The 22536-nt window shown below is 36.0% G+C and overlaps 1 protein-coding gene across 1 annotated transcript in view; it reads right to left on the bottom strand.

The window, feature by feature from the left end:
• The window catches only part of LOC103597129 (type II inositol 3,4-bisphosphate 4-phosphatase-like), a 66727-nt gene that overhangs the window by 10963 nt on the left and 33228 nt on the right, over positions 1–22536 (bottom strand). The window contains exons 3-4 of the mRNA XM_008580926.1: positions 19470–19588; positions 17147–17263 (exon numbers count right to left, since the gene is read on the bottom strand). Coding sequence (XP_008579148.1) covers positions 17147–17263; positions 19470–19588 — 236 coding nt within the window. The remainder of the gene's footprint in view (positions 1–17146; positions 17264–19469; positions 19589–22536) is intronic.

Below are 22536 nucleotides of genomic sequence, written 5' to 3'. Positions count from 1 at the left end.
AGATGTATTTTCCATGCTAGCAGTTTTCTTTTTTTCAATGATTTGGATTTTTTAGCAAAACACATTTGGGTCAACATTTTAGAAGATGTAGAATAAAGAAGAAGATTTTTTGAAAGGCGGGGGAAGCTTTTCATACTGCAATGTTTTTGAGACAGTGTGGGGGAAAAGCATATAGGCCATTACTGAATATAATTTCTGATATAGTCTTTCTCTCACTCTTCCACCTGATTTTCTTTTATTATATTTATTTTGGATTTGGGGGCTTTGTAAATCTAGTCAAAATAATATTTTTTTGGTTGATGTTGTTATAAATACTAATCTCTCGTGTGCTTTAAGAAGTCAATTACTAGTGATCTTCACATAACATAATTTACTTCCCACTGGAATCTCCAAACATATCACAAAAAATAATTCATGATTCCAACTTGATATCCAAATGAGGTAGGTCCAACACAGACGTTTTATTGTTTCTCATTTGGTAAACTGATCCAAGGAAGGAACTGTAACATAAATAATGCTGCAGAAGAAATTTTATAACTTAAACTTAAACAAATAAAATCAGGGATTTCTAGTAAAGGTATAACCAATTATCAAGGAATCTTTCCCTACCTACCCACTACCCCAGAATTCCCAGACAATGACCACAGTCTGCTTAGTTGGCCTAGATCTTATCTACAAACACATTCAAACACACCCTAGACTAAAACAACCTTTCTGTGTGTTCACGCACTCCTTTCCTCTTCCTTCTTTCCCTACCCTGCCTTTAAGGTGTCATGACTCACTCCTTAATCTCTCAGATTCTAGCTTCTCCTCAGCACCTATTTTCTGAAAGGCCAGTGACCTCCTTATCACTAATCTAATTTTTTTGTTTGTTTGTTTGTTTGTTTGTTTTTGCCTTTCTTGATCTCTTCATAGAGCTAGGCAACACAACTTCCTCTCCATCTTAAAACTCTCCCATAATTTGGTTTCCAGGACACTGAACTACTTGTTTCTCTCCCTTTTTGTTTTTTTTTTTTTTGTTTTTTTGTTTTTTTCTTTACTTCTCTTTATCTTTTTGCTGAAACCTGATCATCTCTTAGTCTCCACATGTCAGTATTTCCCAAGGTCCTAACTTCTATTATTTTCTCCTTTTATTTTTCTTTCTTGAGTCTGTCATTTTCAAAGACCACTTCTGTAAGGCTGCCTTCCAAATCTTTATTCCAAACCCTTGGGTTACTTGCCTAATCCAAAAGTCATTTCCAACTTCCTTTTGTTTTGCACATCCTAATTCAAAGAGTTTGGAAGAGCAGATATTTGCTTTACCAGCTTTCCTTGGTGGGCATGGGTCACAATTCTGGCCAATGAGATTCGAGAAAGGGTTCGGAACAGGTTTACTTTCCTAAATAAAAGGGATAAAATCAGAGGTACTACTCCCTTCCTCTTTGCTTCCTAGCTTATAAAGCAAATATAAGGCCTTGGAACTTCTGCATTTTTCTTGCAACCATGCAGCGAGAGACAAGCATGTAGACTAAAGGTCAAGGTGATTAGGGTAATACAGTGGAAAACAAAAATCCTGGCCTTTGATAACATCATTAGGCATTTGAACCAATATTAGCAACTGTCCACATCTGAAGTTTTTGCCTTACGAAAAAAAATAAGGCCTAATTATTTAAGCTACTCTCAAGTAAATATTTCTAGACAATATAAATCTTGTTACTATCCCTTAATTCCATGCACCTACTTCCAAATGATTGCTTAAATGTTTCTACTTGGACATCCCATCTCCATTTCAAATGTATTATAATAAAATAAAATTGATATAAAGAAGCCTACGTATAAGACATTTCTTTATACTCTCTAAATACATAGCAGCAGCAGCATTTTACAGAGAACAAATACAAAATTATTTAAATGAATTGATAAATTGTGACAACTAAACCATGGTGTAGCAGATATAATCTCTAGGAACTTCCAATTAGAGGAAACAGCANCTCTTTGCTTCCTAGCTTATAAAGCAAATATAAGGCCTTGGAACTTCTGCATTTTTCTTGCAACCATGCAGCGAGAGACAAGCATGTAGACTAAAGGTCAAGGTGATTAGGGTAATACAGTGGAAAACAAAAATCCTGGCCTTTGATAACATCATTAGGCATTTGAACCAATATTAGCAACTGTCCACATCTGAAGTTTTTGCCTTACGAAAAAAAATAAGGCCTAATTATTTAAGCTACTCTCAAGTAAATATTTCTAGACAATATAAATCTTGTTACTATCCCTTAATTCCATGCACCTACTTCCAAATGATTGCTTAAATGTTTCTACTTGGACATCCCATCTCCATTTCAAATGTATTATAATAAAATAAAATTGATATAAAGAAGCCTGCGTATAAGACATTTCTTTATACTCTCTAAATACATAGCAGCAGCAGCATTTTACAGAGAACAAATACAAAATTATTTAAATGAATTGATAAATTGTGACAACTAAACCATGGTGTAGCAGATATAATCTCTAGGAACTTCCAATTAGAGGAAACAGCATTAAGATATATAGCTCTTTTCCCCACGTGACTATTGCTATCTTGACAATATCAGCATCCTGGCATGAGATCTCATGATGACTTGACAACAAGGCTTAGCCCCTCACAGATGTCAGTTAATCTGTACCAAAGTCTCACATCTGTAACTCAGCTAACCTAAGACAGGCACCAAATAATACTGACTCATCATCATCATCATAGCTATTACACAGCAACTAAAGGTAGGGTTATCAAAATTGAAATGAACAATTGAAAGGCCTGCACACGACGTTTCATCAAAGGCTGTTATCCTAGACATCCACAGAGCCTTCAAACACAGAATCCCTTTCCCCTCTTTAAAAAGTTCAATGAGAGGAAGCTCTTAACCACATTTACAAGTGTGGTTATCTTCAGCAGTGAACTGGTTGAAAGTTATTATCAAACTCAATTATTGATAGAGCTAGGTACCTCAACACTGTTCCTGAGAACCTTCCTATGGTCAATGGATTCTCTATCAGAAAACGGAAATTCTGATCCATATTTCAATATTAAATTAAGCGAATTATTTATATTCAGTTTCCAGCTACCTGATCTACACAGTGACACAACAGAGTCCCTATGAGGATCAAATGTGATGCTGTATGTACAAATTCTTTGTAATTGATGACGTTTTATGTCATTTATTTGTTCTTTATTTTCTGTAATGTCCTAAATAGGATTAACACTGCTGTAAAGAGTGAGTAATACATATAACTAAAAGGTAAGATTATCCTCTCCTTTAACCCGCCATCCATTAACCCCACTTGTACTCTGGTCTGATGTTTAATTAAGCAATGTCACGTCTTACTTCTATTTTATCTTCAATGTTTCTGAGTCTGACTGGTTAAACCGTTTTCCCCATAGGAAAATAAAAACAAAAATTTTTTTCACACATTTTAGGTGGCTATGGTCTCAGAAGTTCCTTCAAACAATCTAACATAGTTAAACATTCATGAATTTTGTGAGGTCAGGCACAGTCTGCTAATCTTTTTTCTGACAAATGTCTTTAAAGAGAGCAAAATTGTGAGGAAGGTAAAAAAGAAGTCTTTATTTGCTGATTTTTCTTTCTGCCACGTTCAATGTCAAAGAATCCTACAAAACACTTTCTGAGCGAGTCTCAAATATCCATCTGGATGATGACTCAGAGTGAAGAGTACAGAAGAGGGACAAGGTGATGTGCTGGTTAGCCCACCAGGTAGAAGCGTGATTGGAAAAGTGCATCTGAAAGAAGAGGGTTTTCTTCCTCTCTTATTCTTTCTCATGTGTGGTTTCTGAGACAGACCCACAGACACACTGCCACATGTAACCTGTGACAGAAATGAGAACCAGGTATCAGAATGACTTTATTACAATGGAAAGCGTGGGCAAGCCTATGCAATAATCATGTTTTGCAGTTTTATCTACTTTGGGAAAGAAATACTCAGAAAATGAATGTTGAAGTATCAGAATGCAGACTATCAGAGAAATAAAATATTAAAATAAAACCAGAAAATATCGGTTCGTATTCATTGCTCTTCATATGTTTCAAACTGAAACAGCTCTGGTGTGCCCACACAGGCTCTGTACCCAGCCACAAATCACCTGAAGAACATAAGATGAGACATCCAGACTGGTTGATACACCAGGAACATTGTCAACCTCTTGGAGTCTGATACCATCAAACCATGAATCCTGCTCTTAAAAATACACAGCGTCACTCAGGAAAGAACCACTGAGTGCAAGAATAATATCTGCAGTAAATGATATGGATACCTGCATTTCCACTGCATTTCAGTTTCCAAAGCACTTTTACATCTGTTTCTTATTTTCCTTTCAGCAGAGTACACGTCATGTATTGAACTCTCCGTTTTAGCACTAGGGAAACAAACCCAAAAAAGATAACTTGTCCAAAGTCACACAGTAGGTGGCAAATCTGAGACTAGAGCTTCTGGCTATAAACCTTATGTTCTCTGCTCTCAATGTGGCATCATGATTGAGAAGGAATCTGTGATGGGACTGGGTTGTATCCTCGATCCCAAGTTTGAAAATGTCCTAGTACAGTTGTTTCCAACACTATGTGTACCTGAATTCCCCATAATGGTGTTTAGAAACCTTGTTCTTTGCGTCCATTGGTGGGGTTTGCAAATGCTTCTTGCAGTTTATTATATAGTAGTTCATTCGAAGTTTGGTATTGTGTTTAGGCTGTAAGTTCAAAGTCAAAGAAACTATGCATGGGAAAGTAACTATTTTTTCCACATGTATGCTGGGGAAAGTAAAATGAGAAGGCAATGACAGACTCTGAAAGAAACGCTTCTGCCTTTAAGCCTACACTAACTGAAAAGGTTCTCTTTATAGACTGGAGAAAATTTCTCTGAATATTAACATTGCCCTAAGGATACGTTTGGCTTTTTTCAGGTGTAAATGAACTTGAGCCTACAATCTAAAGGCTTACCTAATGCATATATATATATACATCTTTGTGAATATTACTCAATATACATGCTCATATTTAAAATTGTGTGTATGTGTGAATATACAACCACATGTCTACAGTTTCTAACATGAGGCCCCAGTTACTTTGTTGCTCTGAAGCCATAGCAAGCTGCTATGCACATTTTGCTAGGCCTCAACTTAAGCTTAAGAATGAAAAGTAAATGTGGTAACTACAACATACGCTTCAAATTCCCTGAGTGGACGTGGGGTTAGGGATTGTGGAGGATGAGCTCTTGTTTATACTTAAGTCCTATCCAATTAATATTTTCCTGGAAAACTGCTTTCACACATTCCAAAAGGCTAATGAGACAATCAGTGCCCTTTTCAAAAAAAAAACAAAGGACAATTTAAAAAATATCAGTATACTATATACAACCTTAAATACCACCATAGGCCCTATATCTGATTAAATAAATCTATATAGTGCCTTCCAAAAGCTGCTCTATCATGGTTAAAAACCATTACCCAAGTCTGTAATCTTTGTGAATTCACACACTGGATTCCTCAGGACATGTTTAAGAAGTAGCTGCCACCTCAACATTTAGCTCCATCCTCAATAAGCACATTCTAAAAGGCAGCTTGACTTAATGCTGTGAAATCTAAGTAACCTGGCTCATGGCAATATAAAAAGATGGATCTTTGGGATATGGAAACAGATGTCCCTTAACATTTTTCAGCATGTGACATCACCTTCTGCTGTGGTACACATGACTTTTCTCGGCAAGTTTAAAAATAATTTCCACGGGAATTTAAATACCAGCCCCAACCTAGCTGTAATTATCATTCCATTTAAATGACTCCAAGGAAAGCCTATATTTTTTTAGAATTTCTTTTTGTTTCTGCTGTGCAGCGCATATAAACCTATGGTAATTAAAAGCTATTCCTAGCTGAAGCAGACTAACCTTTTAAATAACTAGTTTCGGCTCCTTTCGAATCAGAAGAAATATTTTGGCAACATATCACATTTCGGCTCTGCAGAACCAAGCAGTAATGGGAAGCAAACACAAGACATGTGTCCTCAGTGCCCACGCCAGTCTGTTTAAGGGATCACCACCATAAGATAGTGTTCACTAAGCATCCACCTACACTTACAGCTGTGCCAAGAACGCTGCTGCGTGGACAAGACAGAAGTAGAGCTGGCCAGCCAGGCGGTGAAGGCCTAAGCCACTAGTCAAATGGTAACAACTGCAGTGTACTTGAAAACTTTTAAGAATATGGTAAATATCCCAGAATTGAGGGAAATAACTTGAAGCAGAAATAAATGGTCTCTGTTCAGGGCTCCAGTTTCACTCACAGATCTCAGTGGTGAGTTATCAGGTCATTTGACCGGCATTAGCAGGTGAAAAGAATAATTCTCCTAGATCTACTTGGAGGTATGAATCAATTATCCAGTTTACTGACTATAAATTAAACGGAGCACAAGATATTGCTCCATTTGTTATTGCAGATCCTACCGTCCCCTATGAAGTTCCCCTTGGTTATTTCAGGGAGTTCCCAGGGTCTTTCTCAAGTATTGCAAATTATTGTTACTTTCTTCCTCTTCTGCTCTGACCCACCTCAGTGATATTTTCAGCTGCTGCCTTCATTCCCCGCAGATGATCACTGACTGTAAGTCCCTCGCATCTCCCTAGGCATTCCTCCAGGCTGCCACTTGTTCTGAGGTCTGTCCTTCCAGGATGAATAATAACGAAGTTGAAATGGAACAGGAAATGGCCTTATCTAACCATTTCTATTTAGTTGAAAAAGGGCAAATTAATTCCAGGTTGTAATTTTAAGCTAGGGTAAACAATTTTTCTATGACTTACGCATATGTAGACAGTCAAGGGTGAAAATACTGACACTACAGTTCTGCTGGTCTCCATGAAAGAAGGATCTGGCTACCTCACAGTCACGTGGGCGATCTGCTAAAGCCAACAGATTGTTTGATTGATTGATTGATCTTTTAAAGACATTATTTAATTATTGTCAAATATTCTTAAATTTTAATTTCAGTTGACAAATAATAATAGTATATATTTATGGGGTACCGTGTAATATTTTGATGTATGTTTACACTGTAGAATGATTAAATCAAGTGAATTAAAAAATACATCACCTCACCTACTGATTATTTTGTGGTGAGAATATTAAAAATCTACTCTTCTAACAGTTTTGAAATATACAGTGCATTGGTGAATATCTCCCTTTTCTCCATCCATCCCTTCTCCCCCAGCTTCTGGAAAACACCACTCTACCTTCTACTCCTATGAGTTCAATTTTTTTAGATTCCACATATAAGTGAGATCATGCAGTATCTGTCTTTCTGTGCCTGGCATATTTCATTTAGCACAATGTCCTCCAGGTTCATCCATGTTGCCGCAAATGACAGAATTTTCTTCTTTTTTAAAGGCTGAATAGTATTCTATTATGTATATATGCCACATTTTCTTTATCCATTCGTCCACTTATGGATGCTTAGGTTGCTTCCATATCTTAGGTGTTGTGAACAATGCTGCTATAAAATGTGTGTGCAGATACCTCTTCTACATTCTGATTTTATTTATTTATTTATTTTTCAGGTGAGTCAATGACATACTAATTTTAATTGTTTTGAATATATACCCAGGAGTGAGATTGCTGGATCATATGGTAGTTCCATTTTAATTTTCTCAGGAATCTTCATAGTGTTTACCATACGACTGTAGTAATTTACATTCACACCAACAGAATGCAAGGGCTCCAATTTCTCCACATTCTCAACACTTATCTCTTGTCTTTGACAACAGCCATTCAAAAAGGTGTGAAATAACATCTCATTTTGATTTAAATTTGCATTTTTCTGATGATTAGTGATGATGACCATTTTTTCATATACTTATTGACCATTTGTGTATTCTTTTTTTAAGAAATGTCTATTCAAGTCCTTGGCCCATTTTTTAAATTAGTTTATTTGTTTTCCTGTTATAGAGTGGTTTGAGTTCCTTATAACTTTGGGTATTAGCCCCTTATTCGATGCATGGTTTGCAAATATTTTCTCCCAGTCTGTGGGTAGTCACTTCACTCTATTGTTTCCTTTGCTGTGCAGAAGTTTCATAGTTTGATACAATCTCATTTGTTTATTTTTCTTCTGCTGCGTGTGCTTTTGCAGTTACATCCAAAAAATGTTTGACCAGACCAATGTTACGGAGCTTTTCCCCTATTTTTTCTTCCAGTAGTTTTACAGTTTTATGGCCAAACATTTTTTTAAGAAATGCATACTTAAATTTACTTTTTGTTTTTTAACTTCCACTGTCAAAGAACCAGAGAACTTTCTCCATGCACACATCGTTTCTTGTGGAAAGTGAAGAGGTAATACCCTTTCCTCTATTGTTGGAGTCCAAAACAAACAAAATCCCTGAAAAGATGATATATAACAAGTACTGAGTGAGTTCAGATGACAGTAGCAGAGAAAGAGAATGAGACAATAGGGAAAAGGAGAAACTACATAGAGTTAGCATAGAGTGCAATGCACTTGATACGGAAATTGCAGAGAAAGGAAAATAAAAGAGACAGATAAAGATGCAGATGTATAGAAAGTACCATAAAGGCTAAAAGGAAAGAATATAAATATGCAGTATTTCTGATTAAGATGAAAAGCTTTGCAAGAGACTGTCACCCCCATGTAACACTAAGTCAAGACATACTACAAAATCACACCTTTTGTTAAACCCATCAGAAAACTGAGGATATAAATAAAACAAAATGTAATGAAATCCAGAGAGTTGATGGACCCTTCCCAGGATTTCTACCATCATCACTTCTGTCAACATTTAATTCAAAAAATCCTTCCTAGCCAGTGAAATAAGGAAAGAAAGAAAATTCATAAGGACTGGAAAGGACATAAATCTTTCACTATTCACAGATGACATGATTACTCATTTACAAAAACTTAAGGAATTTACCAAAAAAATCCTTTACAACTAATATGTGAATTTAACAAGGCTTCAGAATACAAGCCAATATATAAATTTAATTGTATTTCTACTTATTAGCAAGCAACAATAAAAAACTGTATATTAAAAATATATTTATTCATGTCAGCATCAAAAATAAAGTACCTAAGAGTAAAATTTTTTTAAAAACCTTTAAAAACCTGAATGTTAAAATAATACGTTGCTGATAAAATTTAAAGACCTAAATAAATGGAATGATATATCTACCACTTTTACAGATCAATAGACTCAATATTGTTAAGACATTCACTTTCCATATTAATACATACATTCAACACAATCTCAATTAAAATCGCAAGAGACTTTTGGGAGAAATTGACAAGCTGTTCTAAAATTGATGTGGAAAGACAAGGCTCTAATATAGCACCCCACAACACAACCACTGCAAAAAACAAACCAAAAAAAACCTTAATTGAAAAAAAAAAAAAGAGAACTTTAACCTATTTAAGGACTTCCTACATAGCTACAGTAATCATTTTATTGTCATGAGGCTAGACAGACCAATCAATGGAACAGAACAGAGCATCCAGAAATAGACCAAGATGTACCAGTAGACATTTGATTTTCCAGTAAAGGTATTAACTAAATTCAGTGGGGAAAAAAGCATTTTTAAATAATGGTGCTGGAATAACTAGATACCTTACATAGGAGAAAATAAACTTTGATCCCTATCTCATTCCTATCACAAAAATTAACTTGATATGGATCCTAGATCTAAATATAAAGGCTAGAACTATAAAACATTTCAAAGGAAAATATTGGAGAATATCCTCACGGCCTGAGGCAGGAAGATTTCTTAGGGCACAAAAAACACTAACCATCTCCTACAATTCAATAGCAAAAGTCTATTTTTTGAAAACCTGATTAAAAAATAGGCTAAAGACTTGAATAGATATTTCTCCAAAGAAGACATATAAATGACCAGCACGTATATGTAAAGATATTCAACATCCCAAATAAAAACCAATGAGATATTACCTCACACCTGTTAGAATGGCTATCATCAAAAAACAAGACAATAAGTACTGGCAAGAATATGGAGAAACTGAAATCCTGCACACTGTTGATGGGAATGCAAAATGGTGCAGCTGCTATGAAAAATAGTATGGAGTTTCATCAAAAAATTAAAAATATAACTACTGTATGATCCAGCAATCCCACTTCTGAGTACTTATCCAAAATAACTGAAATCAGTATCTCAAAGAGATATTAGCACTCCAATGTTCATTGCAGCACTATTCACAATAGCCATGATATGGAAACAACCTAAATGTCCAGCGATAAATGAATAAATAAAGAAAACATGTTACATACATATAATGGAATGTTATTTGGCCTTAAAAAAAGGAGGAAATCCTACAACATGCAACAACATGGATGAATCTGAAGGACATTATGCTAAGTAAAATAAGCCAGTCACAGAAGAACAAATACTGCATAATTCCATTTATATGGAGTGTTTAAAATTGTAAAACTCATAGAATCAGAGAGTAAAATTGTGGTTACCAGAGGTTGGGGGGAGGTCAATATGAGGAGTTGCTAATTAACGAGCATGTCTCAATTATAAGATAAATAAGTTCTACAGATGTGCTGTAGAACACTGTCCCTATAGTTAGAAATGCTATATTATGGACTGAAGATTATGTTAATAGGGTAGATCTTATGTTAAGTGTTCTTACCACAAAGAAAGAAAAAATAGCACTAACCAAGGATGGAAAAATTGATTAACTGGACTTAATCAGAATTAAAAATTTCTGATCAACAAAAGATATCATTAAGAAAATTATTTCAGCAAGCTGAAGACTGAAAAAAATTTGTAACCTATATATTCACCAAAAGCACTTCTTTCCACAATATATGTAGAACTCTTAGAAATCAACAATAAAAAGAAAACCATTTTCTTAAATAGGCAAAAGACTTGGACACCTCATAAAAATAAAATAGATGGGGCTAGCCGGTTAGCTCAGTTGGTTAGAGCGCAGTGTTATAATACCAAGTTCAAGAGTTCAGATCCCTGCACCAGCCAGCCACCAAAAACATGAATGAATTAGTTAATTAAGTAAATAAAACAAAATAGATGAATGCCCAATAAGCACAGAGAAAGGTGCTCAACATAATTACTTATCAGGAAAATACAAATTAAAACCACAATGAGATACTACTTCATACCCACTAGAATAGCTAAATGAACAAGATTGACAATACCTTGTGTCGGTGGAGTAGCTGGAACTCTCATACATTACTAGGAATTACTTATCAGGAAAATACAAATTAAAACCACAATGAGATACTACTTCATACCCACTAGAATAGCTAATTGAACAAGATTGACAATACCTTGTGTCGGTGGAGTAGCTGGAACTCTCATACATTACTAGGAAGAGGAGTATAAAGTCATATCATAACTTTGGAGAACAGTTTTCCAGTTTCTAGGAAAGTTAAACACGAATCTTCCCTATGAGCTAACAATTATACTTTTCAATATTTACCCAAAAGAAAAAAGCATATATACACACAAATATTTGTACATATTCATAGGTGCTTCATTCATTATTGGAAGTAACCTAGATGTTCATCAGTAAGAAAACAAACAAATTGTGGTCTATCATTACAACAGAACACAATTCAACAATAAAGAGGAATGGGCTATCGATTCACATAGCAACATGAATGAATCTCAGAAATATGTTAAGCAAAACACACCAGATCCAAGAGAGCACATACTGCACCTATGATTTCTTTCACATAAATTTCAACCACAAGAAAAACAAGTCTATGGGAAAGTCGTTACCTCGAGTTGTGTGAGACAGACAATTGACTGGTAGAAAACACAAGGAAACTTTAAGGAATAGTGAAAATGGTCTACATCTTACCTTGGATGGAGATTACACGGACATATGCAATTGTCAAACTTATCAAACCGAACACACTTAAAGTTTGTCCATTATGTTGTATGTAAATTATGCTTCAATTAAAAAATAAATACACTCTTTGTAAATATATACCACTTAATAGGTAGAAATGAATGGTAGCAACATTTTAGAACTGTCCACTCTTCCTAAATGGAATCTGTAACTCCCCTTGCAAACTATGTCACAATGTAGACAGGAACATTCCAAAAGGCAAAGGCCAAGTGAATGGAAGAGAGGATCCGGGAGTACACATAAAAGAAAAGGAAAAAACAAGGCTGATGGGACAAAAGCAAAAGTTTAAAACATAAACTTAGCCATTTTACAACAGGTAATAACAGCTGTGTGTGTGTGTGTGTGTGTGTGTGTGTGTGTGTGTGTGTGTGTGTGTATAATAGTTGGCTGTTTCTTCATAGAATTTATCTGGACATCTACAATTAGTTACACATGCTTAATTTAAGTGCTGATAAATTTGGTTATGGATTTTTTCCCTATATTTGAATACCAATATTTTTTCTAAGTTTTTAAGCTTCAAATGAAGAATATTTTTAAACTATCGTTGAAATAAAAATATTGTACTGTGGGAAGTGAAAGTGAGGGAAATCCTGTTGACAATGTATACATTTTTTCTAAGTTTTTAAGCTTCAAATGAAGAATATTTTTAAACTATCATTGAAATAAAAATATTGTACTGTGGGAAGTGAAAGTGAGGGAAATCCTGTTGACAATGTATAGACCATAGCATACTTTGGAAAAAATAAAGCCTGACTTCACCACTTAAGTACTCAGGATACCAATTTCTACATCTTAAAAATGGACATCATAATACCTCCCTCAAAGGAGGAAGTTTCATGGAGATTTAAAAAGAAACCATACACAACATATTAAACATAGTGCTTGGCATTGACTTCATTATCAATAATCTCAATTTCTTTTTGCTTACACGCTATACCATATCTTCCAGATAGCGGAAGGCCAGCTAATAGCATTTGTATCTTCACAGGTATAGTTAGACTTCAACTTCTTTAAGAAGGCAATTTAGAAAATCAAGTGAAATCAAATAAACTAAGTGCAGAATGCTTTTATTTTCCATCAAACAAACATAAAAAGTAAACTGAATACTTTGGCCTAGGAAATTGTACTAGAACTAGACTGCCTTGCATATATAACACACACATGATGCAACAAATTTACATTTAGTCTTGATATGGTCACTTTTTCCGAAAGGTTCAAGTGGGGGATTACTAGTAACTGACAGGAAAAAATGTCTGAGGATGCATATCCTCACTTGAGAAATGTTCAGTGTCTACCAGACACCAGATTCTGTCTTATAAACTGAACACTCAAGAAGTTGAGGATACAGCAAACATTTATTTACCCCCAGAGTGAAAAAAATGGGATCAATGTGCACTTCTACAAAACAGAGTAGAAATTCAAATTTCTGCCATGGGCAAAAACAATTTTGTGACCTAATCATATGTATGCAAATTTGATGGTTGTCCTCAGAGAAGTGTTGAAAGGGCCTTGTGCAGTCTCTTCCTAAGCAGAAGTTGCATGTGAGGAAAGGGAAAGAGAAAAGTTTAATGTGATGTTTTTTGCCTTCCTAAATTTCTGAATGCTCTGAAGTTTCCGCTGAGACATATGAAAAACCCAGATTTCCAGCTTGAATCCCTAGATCTGAACACTGTAAATAATGTCCTGAAAACACTTTTGTCTATGTTTCGGCTTTCAGGAGTTTTAAAACAAGGCATACAACCAGAATACATCCAGAAGACAACTTCACTGTTAGAATTTGGGCTTTCACATCCTAGCCACAGGCTTCAATTTCAGGCTTTAATGTCCCCACCAAACTGGAGGTTAGTGCGGCCCATTCTGAGAAAACTATTTCCTCATAGTGAGGAAAATAATCAAAAGGTCACTCTGATCCTGATAAGGACACCATCACCCCTTCTATCCCACTCAACCCCCTTCCTGCCAAGCATGATCTACCCATCTGCCACAGAGGCGATGAATGGGAAGGATGGAGGTTGTAGCAGGAAGAAACAACAGTCATTCTGAATCAACAGTTAGACTCTTGTTATTTGTTGTGATGGTCAATTGCATTTCTGCTGAAGTTCCTAAGATAATCAATCTTAGGTCTGGTTGTTTACAGTGCAAGAACAACAATTAGTGAGGTAATAATAGCTGCATCAAGGGCACAGTGAAAAAGTCATCATTTCTGCTTAAAAACAGCTAATATTAATATGTATGTAAATGAATAAGAAATGGCAAAGTAGCATTTATTTGACTGTTTAACTTCAAGTAGTGATAAACTCAATAGGAAAACAACAAGCAACTTCGTCATCTGACTCAAGTAATTAGCGTTCAGCCAAAATAGAAGATCTGATTATCTTGGGTCAGTCTAATATGATCAAGGGTTTGCTAGGACCAAATATTTAAACTTCTTTTAAATATATTCAAATATTTCATTAATCTTCCAAAACATAAACATTGATAATCTCATTTTTTATGCTTTAAATATATTATGATCTTAAAATATTTAGGTTGTTAAGTGCTTATAATTATAAGCTGTACTTTAGACCACTTGCTGCATCCCCCACCACACACCACAAAGAAAACCTTAAGAATGAGAGAAAAGGTGCTATTATAAAGACTACATGTCCATGGGGACTATTTGCATATTAATGAACTGTGTTTCTATTTACACTTCCATCACCAGAGCTAATTGTTAGCTATTTTAAGAAAAAGGTTATGCCTTAATTAACAGCACTTGGTAAACAAAAGCTGGTTGCATTTCTTAAGTATATTCAAATTTCACAAGTCTTATTTCACAGCTGGGGTCCCTGTTCATCCCGTAGTTTTACTGAGAACACCTCTGATAAAGGAAGAAAGTTTTTAAAAGACCCCAAATAATTAGTTCCAGAACTGAAGTCAACAAAAAGCATAATTAATGAGTAAGTTTTCATCTCCACAGCATTAATATACATGCACATTTTAAGTGGAGGAGAGTGAAGGGACTAGAAGCACCTGTTGTATTTAATATTTCTAACTCTGATATTTCTAAATATTTAACAAAAGTTTGGTTAACAAAATATTTAACATTTTAATTTCTCTTGCATGGAGTTCCTATAACTCTGCCCCTCTCATAACCTCCGTCCTATATCTATGTCTTGGGACTGTTGCAGGACTGAATTTAATCATGTGCTTTGCAGAACATAAAATCCCATAGTTTCTGCTTTGCTTTCCCTTTCATACTGATCATTTCCCTGCTATTACTTCTCCCACCCTCCATTGAAGTCATATCTCCCTCTTCCCTGACTTTATAATCCTTCCCTCTTTCCCTCCATTTCTCTCTTCTCTTGCAGAAGTTTTATTTGTTTTTTTTTAAGCTGTGAGTGGGGGTGCTTTGTGCATAATCTAGCAAACCTGGTCCGGATGTCCCAGTCACAGTCTACTTTTCTACACATTACCTCAAAACTCAAGGTAAGTGGAAAGGAAAAGACAAAACTCCCAAGCAAATATTTTTCAGTTGTCAGTTGTAACCCAAATTTTTGCCTCTTTTTCAGAGAAATCAGAAACAACAAGTGTAGAACCACTTGAGAAAAAAGAAAGTTAGTAAATACAGAAAAAGATTTTGGTTAATATTCCCTTATATAATTTTTACTATTCACAAGAAACTGAGACTGCAGCCAAAACAATAACAGCAAAAATAGCAGCAAATTACACTTATTAATTACTCGGTAGCAGTTAGTCTTCTAAACATTTCACATATATTAACTTATTTAATCCTTACAACAACTCCACAAGGTAAATATTATCAAGGAGGAAATAGAGGTACCAAGAATTAACTCTCCCAGACTCCACAGCTAGTAACAGAACCAGACAGTCTGGATCTACAACCTGCCTTCCTAACAACTGTTCCACACTGCCACAACCATTTCTATTCCACGTATACGCTGTGCATTTAATTAGGTATTTGTTCTACAATCTTGTTTTAGTGAAATAAACTTTTCTGGGGTTAAGATGAGTAGAAATCCCTTCAATATAGAATATTATTCCTCTATTAAATATCTCCACCATTGGACTGAATATAAGTTCCATCTATTTACATTATATATTTTGGGGTAAAGAATGGAAAGAAAAAGGGTTGGAGAAGGGCTGGCCAGTCAGCTCAGTTGGCTAGACCACAGTGTTGATAACATCAAGGTCAAGGGTTTGAATCCCCATACCAGCTAGCTGCCAAAAAAAAAAAAAAAAAAAAATCAAAAGAAAAGAGTCACAAACAAAACAGAAATGTCCAAGTGAGGGCAGAGTTTAAAACTACACTTCCCCTCCATGAGGTACTATGTGATTCTCCAGGTACAGCAGCATCCCTTAGATTCAATCAGAATTCTCCTAAAAACAATGGGCCACCTGCCATCAAAGAGTTTCCTGCCTCCTGCTTGACTATTGACCATCAAGACTCCCACAGCTCCCTTACCTTGAAAACACACAAAAACTCATGCTAATGAGAGAGATTTAAAAGAGAGGGCTGCCTCCATCTTTTCAGTTCCTCCCCAAATAGCATTCCCTTCTGTCCAGAAATTTTCAGAGTGGCCTCTAGATATAGTACCTGAGTACTTAACTACATAACCAGAGGGGATGATTCATTTGGAAGAAAATTCAGACCAGAGAGGCAGACTGAAGAATCTAGGACAAAAAACCATTGGCACTTTTGTGGCCTTCATGTAAGGAGGCCAGTTAAAGCTTCTACCTAGTGCTAGTTACCTTCTCTGTTTGCTTTGGTGCCAGTAACAATGTCTGAAAAAATAGTTTTTCTTTATACAGTATGCAAAAGAATAAATTACAAAACTCGAACAACCTGTTCCCTGTTTTAGAATAATTTACAATATCAAGAAAGCTTTGAAATATTATTTAATATCTTTTATTTGCTTTTTGCCCACACTATTACTCCTTTAGCTTAAAAAAACAACAGTATCAAAAAACATAAACCAAGAGATCAAGTCAGCCTTTCAAAAAAAAGAAAGATCTGTTCTGAAAGCTTTTGCTCCAAACCAATTGCCAATTTGACACCAAGCCAAATGAATTAGGAAAAGAAAAAAAAAAAAAAAATCAAGTAAACTATAAACACAAGGCAAGAATAGACACAATACAAATATCTTCTTTGAAAAATGTCCGTTGCATCAAAAATTCAATAGTTTAGAACAGCATAATTCCTTCTTTACCCAAAGAAAGAAATAAGTGCAAGTACTTACTGTGTCATGAGACTTATCCTTGACATCATAGACTGTTAATTTTATTTTGGTCTCCTCATAGATGGGATACTCAGCTGGGAATGTGACACCAGTCAAAAACAGTGGGTCTCTTGTTCCCTGTAACAGCCAAGCAGATGACTTTGATTCAATAAGGCAGCAACTGCAGTCGGCAGCATGCAGTGACACATGAGAATGTAGAAAGTGTGTCTGAGTCTGTTTTTCTAGGAAATACTTTCATTAGAATAGAGATCTGAATTGCCAAATATCGCTCACGGGCAACAGCGTGGCCCAGGGCCCCAAAGTACGGATATTGCCATTGATTGTCTTTGTCAGAGCTGCTAATAGAGAGCCTTGAAAAACTATTTTCATTATATGCAAAATCCTTCTTTAGGGTCAGTTGTGGGTCCATTTAAAATACATTTAATAGATATTACCTGTACTTTATGCAAATAATCTAAGACATTGGCTGATCAAATTAAAAGGAAGCTATTTTCTCATAAAGAACCATTTGGTAATCTTATGCTATCCATTTTATTTCCTTTATATGATTCTATTGAAAGCCATGCTCTGATGGTGTCCATTTGTTTTTAGATGTTCAGCTGTGATTTTTTTTCCCCCCAGACTGACTTGAAAACTAATGAAAGCATCTCTAAATATGATGGATTTGGGGCTATGAAATTACTAGCTCAAGATGCAGTGCACAGGATATTTCAATGCCTCAGAATTTATTTTAAGAGATCTGACATCCATCATTAAATTTTATGTGTGTGTGTGCATATATATATATATATATGGCCAAATGTCATAGGGATGCTTGCTAGAGTTATATAAAACAATTGTCTATGGAAGTTTTTCAAAGCCCAAGTCATTCATTCACTCATTCATTCATTCATTCATATTTTTATTCAACAAGTACTTTTTGCTTGGCATTGGGTCAGACACTTGGGAACAGGCTGTAAATAAAGCAGTCAAAAATAGCAATACGTTTAAATATAAAATTTTGAAATATGCCAAAATAAATCATTCCTATTGGTTAAAATGGCAAATTTTATATTTGTATTTTACCACAATAATAAAAAATGGAGAAAAAGCAAAAAAACAAAAAAAGTAAATAAAATTAATTAGTTCTTTCAAAATTTTGGCAATATTTTAAAAATAGAATAACATTTAAAATATTTTTCATATAAAATGAATAACTTTACAATTTCAGTCAAGTTCCCTTTATATGAATAAGATTATTTTCATTCATTCAACTACAGCATTAGCTATACATTCTACCAGCACTGGAACCTAAAGTTTCCAAAGGGCAGATTCGGTGCTCCATGCAGTATCTGGGTCATTCCCATTATAGAAATGACTCGAGTCCAGTCTGATTCATTTATTCCATCAAAGCAGGCGGTCTGCACTGAGCAAGCCAGGTCTGGGGCAGGCTACTTACAGAGAAACTCCTCATTCAAAACACATACAGCTCACAAGTCTAAGAAAAACAAGCAAACCTTAAGGAGTTTAGAGTGCACTTTCTCTAGCCCCAGATGTTCGAATAGGTATCTCTCACTCACTAAGGTTGTGATCAGAATTTGTGATCAGAACCAAATAATCAAAAGGGAAACACTTCCTCTTTTGAATTTGATCCAACAAAATAACAAGTTTCCTCCTGACACATTTTGAATGTTCTATTAGTAACAGTAAATGTAAACAGGAAATCTATCATCTGATGAGTAATATTTACACCTTTTGCCTAGAAACATTACAGTTTCTCAAATTAATCATCTACCTTTCTTTGAAAAACATACTTTGAAAGATGTATACAAACAGTGGAGAATATAACATTTCCACAGACAGATTGAAGAAAACAGGAAAAAATGAGAAGGACAAAAGCACAAAACATATGTATCTAAAACTTCTCTGGGTACTTTGTGATTTCCCCCACAAAATAAATATTTATTCCATTTAATTTTAAGTCTATATACATATGTATGTATATATTTTATTTTTATTAAATGCTCTATTTGGGGATTCCAAGTGGGAACTTTTCTATCTCTAGAAGAAAAATAAGCCTTTTTTTAAAGGCAAGTTCTTCCCCCATTTGCTTATTCTGGTAAGTTACCGATGCATGCTTAATAACCTTAGGTATGAGTTCCTTAATGACAGAAGATAATAATATAGCATCATCGCTATAGACCATGAACTTACTTCAGCTGTTTGCTCAAATTCAGAAACAGAGAGGGCTGGGGGGAGACGAGAGAGAGAGAGAGAGAGAGAGAGAGAGAGAGAGAGAGAGAGAGAGAGAGAATAAAGCAGACACACACCACAGCATGCTCACCTCCACAATTTCAGTGCTGGAGTATCTTGTCAGACTCTGCTCTGCGGGGTGGATTACTGAGATCTGCACTAGCGTATTCAGTTTCCGATCACGGACAGGAGCCACAAGATCCTTGCATGCTAGCAACAGCAAAGGAAAGAGAAAAAAAAAAAAAAAAAGAAACTAACACCATATCTTAGGGAAAACTTCTGTTTCGAGTTGAAAGTAAACTTAGCTGCGGGCTGAAGGAAATCTCCGGGGACTCGGGCTGGTTTTACAGAGGAAGTCCCTTGGAAGTACCTTACAGAAATAGGAAGTCACGTGCTGTGGAGCTGAATTGAGAGTTCATTTCCACTGACCACATTTGCAGCTCATGCAAGTCTTGACTGCTCTGAGATCCCAGCTCTCATGTGTGACTATGCACACACTGCTCAGTGACTTCAGTGACTTGAATATGTCATTAAACCCTGGGCTTTAATTCACACTCTGATGAAGCAAGTTGATCTGGGCCATATCCAGGAAACTACACTGTTCCTTTATGACATGGATTGGATTAGTTCAAATGTTTGAGTGTACACTTGACCTTTACCGATCTATTCGCTAGAAATGGGCTCCTACAGTCATGCACACCGATATAGACAGGGAGAGTGGTTACCCCACCACAACAGCACACAAGCAGAGGAAAAGGAAGCAGAGGGGGGGTTTAAAAAGCCCTCTATCTGGAATTCCAGCCAAGCCTGGGAGAGAGACATGTGGGATAAGGATGGGTTAATTCTTGCCCAGGGGCCACAAATGTTGAGAACTTTCTCTTGAGACACCAGGCTCATATTACAGACTCTTACCACCATACCATATTTACTTGAATATTTTCTCCTCTCACATATCATTCACCCAATTTGGGGAAAAAAAATCAAAAAAAAAAAAAAAAAAATTCCTTTTCAGCAAGTCCAGTGTCTCCTCACTATATTTTTCCCCCTGGCTTTGTGAAAGGGTAATTTCACTCCCCTAAGTAGTCCGGTTACTAAGTGTGAATAAGAGGTGGTTAGGCTTGGTTCTTCTCTACAGAGAACTGAGAAGTAACCCTGGGTCCTGGATTCCATGGTGGGGAGGCTGCAGGGCTCAGTACCAACTGTACCCAACTCCTCTAACCAGAGCAGAAAGAAAGGAAGGATGAGTGTATTTAAGGTCTGTTGTGGCACTGCTGCATTTTGCGGGGCCTTCATCCACTGGGACAAAGGTAATATGGCTTAAATCTTAAACTTGAAAGCAAAAGAATATCCAAAAAAAAAAAAAATTCCTTTTCAGCAAGTCCAGTGTCTCCTCACTATATTTTTCCCCCTGGCTTTGTGAAAGGGTAATTTCACTCCCCTAAGTAGTCCGGTTACTAAGTGTGAATAAGAGGTGGTTAGGCTTGGTTCTTCTCTACAGAGAACTGAGAAGTAACCCTGGGTCCTGGATTCCATGGTGGGGAGGCTGCAGGGCTCAGTACCAACTGTACCCAACTCCTCTAACCAGAGCAGAAAGAAAGGAAGGATGAGTGTATTTAAGGTCTGTTGTGGCACTGCTGCATTTTGCGGGGCCTTCATCCACTGGGACAAAGGTAATATGGCTTAAATCTTAAACTTGAAAGCAAAAGAAATTATAGATGTAATTAGCACCTTTCAATCGCTTACAGATCATCTAATTTATAGAAGCAGAATGAGATAGAAAAAGCAGGAGCTTTGGAATGAGACAGGCCTGGTTTTAATCCAGTTCTAATAGCTAAGAATCTTTGGGAAAATTATTTAAATTCTTAACTTATTAGCAGACTTTGGGATCCTCTTGTTCCTGTAAGGCATTTTGTCATAATTTTTCCTTATTTAAACATGGTGGCTTGCAGCAGGCTGGAGCTACAGAGAACTGAGAAGTAACCCTGGGTCCTGGATTTCATGGTGGGGAGGCTGCAGGGCTCAGTACCAACTGTACCCAACTCCTCTAACCAGAGCAGAAAGAAAAGGAAGGATGAGTGTATTTAAGGTCTGTTGTGGCACTGCTGCATTTTGCAGGGCCTTCATCCACTGGGACAAAGGTAATATGGCTTAAATCTTAAACTTGAAAGCAAAAGAAATTATAGATGTAATTAGCACCTTTCAATCGCTTACAGATCATCTAATTTATAGAAGCAGAATGAGATAGAAAAAGCAGGAGCTTTGGAATGAGACAGGCCTGGTTTTAATCCAGTTCTAATAGCTAAGAATCTTTGGGAAAATTATTTAAATTCTTAACTTATTAGCAGACTTTGGGATCCTCTTGTTCCTGTAAGGCATTTTGTCATAATTTTTCCTTATTTAAACAACATGCCTCTAGCAATACAGTAGAGCTTAGGAAAGCATGTGTAGAAAAAAATAATAGCTACAGTTAATTTAACCCTCACTATTTTTGAGGCATTCTGCTACTTATTCCTCCAAATGGTGCTCTGAATTATCATTTCAGTTTTACATACTAAAAACTAGAGGCTTGGACACACCAAGTGTTCACATTTACATTACTGGAATTCTCTGGTAGTTTGATAGCATCATTCCCCACCAGCTCTGTTTCTTTTCTTGGCATACTGACCTGCTCTCCTGCATGGTGGCACCTCTCTTTGGAAGAGCTACAGCCGTGATTCTTTACTGCTCATCTCAAGAGATCCACAGTTTAAAAAAATACTGATGCAAGGTTTCAATAACATCAAGGAAAAAAAAAAAAGCTAGATTTAGATTTTACTGTTCTTAGGTGGTTATCATGATCATTTCCTCTAGGTAGCCTGTGAGTGTGTTTAATTTACTGCTCATTCTCTTGGTTTTCTGCTCACCGTGAACAGCTCTCTCTCCATTTACTGATATTGATTTATATCTGTTTTTGGATCTTAAAAAAGCTGTGTTTCAGACATTTGCATCTTGCCCACTTTCTGCTTGTAGCCTCATCTCTGCCTTGTGAGCTCGTGACACCTTTGCTCAAAACAAGTCTCTTCTTTTGAGTTCTTATCAAGCTTGGTTGTGGGCTGTGGTTATTTCCCAGAAGTGAGCAGCTCTTCCCATTTAATCAGAGAAACTCTCAGACTAGCTCC

The sequence above is a fragment of the Galeopterus variegatus genome, unplaced genomic scaffold, assembly GCF_000696425.1.
Source record: "Galeopterus variegatus unplaced genomic scaffold, G_variegatus-3.0.2 Scaffold2205, whole genome shotgun sequence".
Classification (NCBI taxonomy): Eukaryota; Metazoa; Chordata; class Mammalia; order Dermoptera; family Cynocephalidae; genus Galeopterus; species Galeopterus variegatus.
The sequence above is the reverse complement of the archived record's forward strand: the minus strand, read 5'-3'. Positions and strand labels throughout refer to the sequence as shown.